At 35.8% G+C, this 5910-nt stretch overlaps 1 protein-coding gene across 1 annotated transcript in view; it reads left to right on the forward strand.

The window, feature by feature from the left end:
• The window catches only part of LOC109719976 (probable LRR receptor-like serine/threonine-protein kinase At1g56130), an 8581-nt gene extending 7605 nt beyond the window's left edge, over positions 1–976 (forward strand). The window contains exons 21-22 of the mRNA XM_020246833.1: positions 405–470; positions 578–976. Coding sequence (XP_020102422.1) covers positions 405–470; positions 578–976 — 465 coding nt within the window. The remainder of the gene's footprint in view (positions 1–404; positions 471–577) is intronic.

Consider the following 5910-nt stretch of genomic DNA (forward strand, 5'->3'; position numbering starts at 1 on the left):
TGAAGGTCCCGTTGCTGTGGCTTACTTTTGTGCAGCCGAAAAAGTCAGTCTACAGGAGAGTACCGTATGAGACCACGCTCTATTGGTGAACACTTTCTTAGTTCATCCGTAGAAATCATGTAGTAACAGCATTTAGGTTATATTCTAGCGTGTTGCTCTTAAACTTCTTGTTCGAGTATCCTTCCAGGAATGTAACAAGGTCGTTAAGAACACGATTACACTCAGCAAAATAGTAGTATTTCGAAGCGCTCGGGTTTCAGACTCTAAAAACCCAATTCTAGACGCAGCTCATCCTACAACGACCGAAACTGCAGAGCTACATGTTAAGATTGCGACCTGAGGAGCACATCTATCCGATCTGGAGAACGCTGTGGGTTTGTATAAAGTTTCGCAAAGCAGGTTAGTTGGTAACCGGACGGCCAAATTCAGATTCGAGCCTTGAGGAGGAGAAGGTTTATCTTCTTGACTGGGTAAGCTAATTGTGCAAACTAGCTGAATCCTAATCATTTTTTTCCAATATAATGGGCTCGTAAATCGGTCTTTGTGCTCTAATGCTACAATCTCTCTTTGGTCCCAGGCATGGCATTTATATGAGAACAAGCACGCGTTGGAAATGGTGGACCCAAGACTAACATCATTTAACGAGGAAGAGGCGGCTCGTGTTATCGGAGTTGCTCTTCTATGCACACAGGCGTCGCCTCTGCAACGGCCACCGATGTCGACGGTTGTTGCCATGCTGGCGGGGAATGTCGAGGTGAGCAAGGTGACTACGAAGCCGAGCTACTTAACCGAGTTTCAGTTCAAGGACGCAAGCAGAAGCTACTTCTCCGAGAGCTCCTCCGGACCGTCAGCGCAGCAACCGTCAAGCAACCAAGTTAGTGCACCATCGGGCTTGAGAACGGGAGCTTATACAACGGTCGAAACGCCGTTGCCTTCGCAATCGCTGATGAGCTCAATTATCAGTGAGGGAAGGTGAAACTACACAAGATTTTGAGTATCATTTTTGCTGAGCATGTGACTTGCTATTTGATCATTTGTTCCTAGAGATACATTTTTCAATCCTCTAAATTTCGTTTTTCGAATTCTTGTGAGTTCTTTCTGTCTATAAAACTTGTATATTTGTTCCTTGGATTTGTTGTGAAGATATTTATAATTAAGCATGAGGAAAATTCATATTCCACATTGAACGTTCCTCGAGTCAATAGTATTATTTAAAATATGAGTCTATTATCAGGATTTTTTTTTTCTTTTGCCAGTGAATTAGCTGTAGTAATCTTCTTGTGTGTTATTTGTTAAAACCGGAGTAAAATCAAACCGGAGAAAACCATGCAAGGAAAACCGAGTTTCATTATAGACATTGCTTCTAAAAAGTTAAAAAAAAGCTTTTCTAGCTCGAAATTTAAACCAAAGAAAAAGCCACACTTCATTTCCCTCTACTGGTTAAGAAAATGAAAATTTTATTTTTATTTACTGAATGCAATTATACATTATTGAAGCCATAAGCTACATCAATACAAATTCTAATGATATAACTTTTGAGACATATAGTGTAAGTGTCTATTTGGCCATACTTTTACTTCTATTTAATTACATCCACTAAAATATTTAACAAATAAAAAAAGACTAGATTGAATAATGTGCATACGATCACTTCTTTCTGCAGTATGTGTTAATGGCTCCAAACTCGTTCAATAATCACAAATAATACTCTTTTTGTATTCCTTTCAAAACAAAGAAAATAAGAAATAAAATCGTCAACTGAGTGCGCTAGATCGCCGACTTACATGCCCTTCATTCATATTATAGTCGGCGTCCGCTCACTTATCATCACCGACTTTAATAGCCCCTCGGACAATATCTTCCTTGGGCTAGTTTGGGCCCAAACTGGCCCATATTTTTTAGGCCCATCTCGGACCATTAACATCCCTAATTGTATCGCGCTTCTCGAATCCCGTTGACTAAATATTCACTAAAATTTGACCTCTAGGGTTTCTCCCGCCTCTTCGTTTAGTTTTTGGTATTTTTCATCTTCGCCTACCAATCTCCTCTTCCTTTTCCTTCCTTATACGCTTAATTCAACATGTTGATGCGCTTATTGCTGGATTAAAAGAGTAGAGGAGTTGGAATCCCCCAAAAAAATCGGATTTTTCCATCGTTTAAAGGACTTATCTGACTACTTTTTAGCCTGATGTATCATGTATGTGAGGATGGGCAACAAAAACGAAAGAAAATGATATTAACTATTATGTTTTGAGGCCTAGCACTTTTCGTACAAAGTACCTTACCTCTCTCTCTCTCTCTCTCTCTGTAAAGCTAAGACCTTAGCTCTCTCTACACTTGTAGTGACATATGACATCACTTTTTTCTTTTTTTTTTTTGAGAAATAGGTTGGAAGCTATCTGCTTTATTCATCAAGCGAAATGAACTAAGCGTACATGACATATGACATCACTTTAAGCAATAAAAAATGTATTAAAAAAGAGATAAAAAAAGAAGGAAAAAAAAATATTCCAAAAGATATGTCAAACAGATATAGCAGATAATTTTAGCCACCTTCTATAATATCCGTCCTAATTTTATCGTATTTTTTGTTTCATTTCTTCTGAAACAATCATGATAACTTTTTTTGATTATGGATCTACTATCATAAATTCAATGCGTAATTTTAACATTCAATGTATATTCCCGAATAATCTAATTTGTCAATTATTCGACCATTTCATTTTATCTAGTTCAATATTAGCCAGGTTAATCGATATTTATATGTTTCGATGCAACAATAAGATGTTATTTTTAACAAATAGTTTTGTTAGTTGGCGAATTGGTTTCATTTTATTCAAACTCTGTTTTGATTAGGACACTTTTTTCTTCTTCTTTTTTTTTTGGCCCTTTTAACCAGTGAGGTTACTTCCTTTTAGTGGGTTAACCACTCAACCCAACCTGTATAGTCCATCTCATAACAGGCCCAATGGGCTCGTTCCAATTCTCAACTTACCTTTTTCATCTAATTTGTAACAAAATAGGAAAAGTTAATCCAATCGAGCAATTAGTTTTATAAAATGTAGGACATATGTGACTATATTTTGTTTCCCAATTTTTTCTAAATTACTGGTGAGACTAACTATTGCGGTCTAGTTGGATTCGAATCACAAATATCACTAATAAAATGGTTCAATTTTAGTTCCTGGAATTTATTTAATTAACTCAAGAAGTTGGAACCCAACAAATGTCCATGATTAATGGGCCTTCTTGGGCTTAGCCGAATTATTAATGAGCCCACAATTTGATAGTAGGCTAGGCCGACTGAATCAGATCAAAAGATCCAAAACAAAATATAAAAAAATAAAAGGAATTATATATTTAGGTGACACTATAGAATACTCAAGCTTCGAAAATATCTCAAGTGCTCTAATAACCAACTTAAATTTTGGTACTTAAGATCACCATTCGAACTTTAAAAACAACAAAAAATCAACTAAATAATAATATCACCTTAGGAGGAGGTGTTCACTGCAATAAAAGATTATTTTAAATCATTCTTGAAACTAATGATGATCTCATCTCAAATTACATTGAAGCTCAACTTGGTCTATCACTTTTTTTTTTTTCCTTTTAACCCTTTCTATTTATTTATTTGTCATGTAAATTTGCGTATGGCTACGTATAAAACAGGACCAAAGTTGACATTTCTAGATATTCCATTTTAATGATCCATCAAGTAATTACTTTGAATATTGATTTTATGGGTGCACGCATCAAAAGGCCATGTGATGTGTCAAAATTTTGGATTGAGTTTTACGCCTAAAACTATTTGTAGTTTTCACGTGTTCAAACTATTTATTTATTGGGTTATTACTAATTTTAGATCCCATTATGTAGTCAAATGCATCATTTTCCTCAAGCTTTCAAAAGGGAAGCATCTGGTGGTCTAAATCACATCCCTTTCCTTCTAAATTAATTATCAATACAATTATGTAAGCAGAGAATTTAAGAGGGGATAGATTCATAAGTGGTGTACTAGATTTTGACCGCTTATTATGACTTTGAAAATTCGAAGCGCTTGAAAATATCCTCAGAAAATATAACTTTTTTTTTTAAAAAAAAGTTTAATCTTTATTCAGAGATTTGGCACTTCACATAAATTCTCTTTACATATTTAATTATTATTATTTTTTAAAAATCAGTATTCGAGTGTCTTACCACTAAGCTACCGGTGATTTTCGAAACTTACTTTGAGATTACCTTTTTTTTTTTTTTTTTAGTTTATTGCGTGTATAATAGAAAAGTATTCTCTCCCCCTCTTCCAAGTGACAAAAAAAAAGAAAGAAAAAAAAAAAGAAAATTTTCACAGCTCTCCTATCTTAATTGGCATGAAGGGGAACAATCAAATCTCAAATTTCTTAATAGTCACAAGTCAATGGAAAGGGCTGCTAAAAAACAAGGAAGAAAAGTTTAAAGCAACTTCCTTTCGCAGTTAAAGGGCATGCTACAACCCCGCAATCCATTCAGCACACGGGACTCGGGACTCGGGACTGGGAAATCAATACTTTACGGTCAAATTATCGAGTCCGGTCAACTGACGTTGGACATCAAATCAATACTCTACGGTCAAATTATTGAGTCCGGTCAACTGACGTTGGACATCAAATCAATACTTTACAGTCAAATTATTCTACTAAATTTTTTACAGACGCTGGTCGACGTGATCGGACGAGCCAGTTCTTATGGAAACTGAAAATCCCAATCAAAATCAAGATATTCATTTGGTTGTTGTTATCTAACAGACTTCTTACTGCGGATAGATTACACATTTAGATAGGGCCTAAAGAGAACGTCTGTGTCCTTTGCGCTAATGCCCCGGAAACATGCGATCACCTCTTTCGTAACTGTGTGTATGTCAAATATTTACTCTTCAACGCTGAATGCCCGGAGTTGCTAGCCGATCCCCAGAAAGAGGCACGAGATCTATGGGATAGGATCTTCAATCAAGGAAACGACAAGATAAGACGGAAGAGACTATCCATACTAGATATGTCAATGGGTCGGATTCGGGATTGATTTTCAAAAATTCGAACTTGAACCCGATGGATCTTAAAAATTCATATTCAAATCCGAACCCGACAAAATATACGAAACCCGAACCCGAACCCAAAACCGAACTCGAAAATTTGAACCCGAAACAATTATTTCTTTTTTCAATATTTCAAAATATATTATATTAAATCTAAATTTTTAAAATACAAATTCAAATATAACATCAAATTTATATATGTGGGCCCCCTAGGGTTGAGTGGGTGGTTGGTTGAATAGTATAATCTAACCGGTAAAAATAATCAAAGGGGTTAATCTAACGGCAGAAAACTTGATAGCACCAAGTACTTGGTGCTATCGATAGCATAGCAGCCGGACTCTATACATAGAACTAGGCTGGAATACTATCAATAGCACTAAGCTATTGGTGCTATTAGTTTTTTAACCCTTGGATTGAGAAATGTGCGGTTAGGATGATGCGGTCCCCCTAGGGTTGAGTGGGTGGTTGGTTGAATAGTATAATCTAACAGGTAAAAATAATCAAAAGGGTTAATCTAATGGCAGAAAACTTAATAGCACCAAATAATTAGTGCTATTGATAGCATAGCAGCCGGACTCTATATATATATATAGAGAGTTGAGCTAGAATACTCTCAAAAGCACCATGAAAGTAGTGCTTTTGAGTTTTTAGCCATTGGATGAAGAGATGTGAGGTTGAGATGATGGTGGTAGGTGGTGGTAGGTGGAATAGTGTTTGATCCAAAGGCTATTAGTAATCAAAGAGTAGATCCAAGGGATAGAAACTTAGAGGCACCAAGGGGTTGGTGTTTCTAAAAATATTCTAGCTCAATTATATATATATATATATATATATATATA

This window comes from Ananas comosus, linkage group 14 (assembly GCF_001540865.1).
Source record: "Ananas comosus cultivar F153 linkage group 14, ASM154086v1, whole genome shotgun sequence".
Classification (NCBI taxonomy): Eukaryota; Viridiplantae; Streptophyta; class Magnoliopsida; order Poales; family Bromeliaceae; genus Ananas; species Ananas comosus.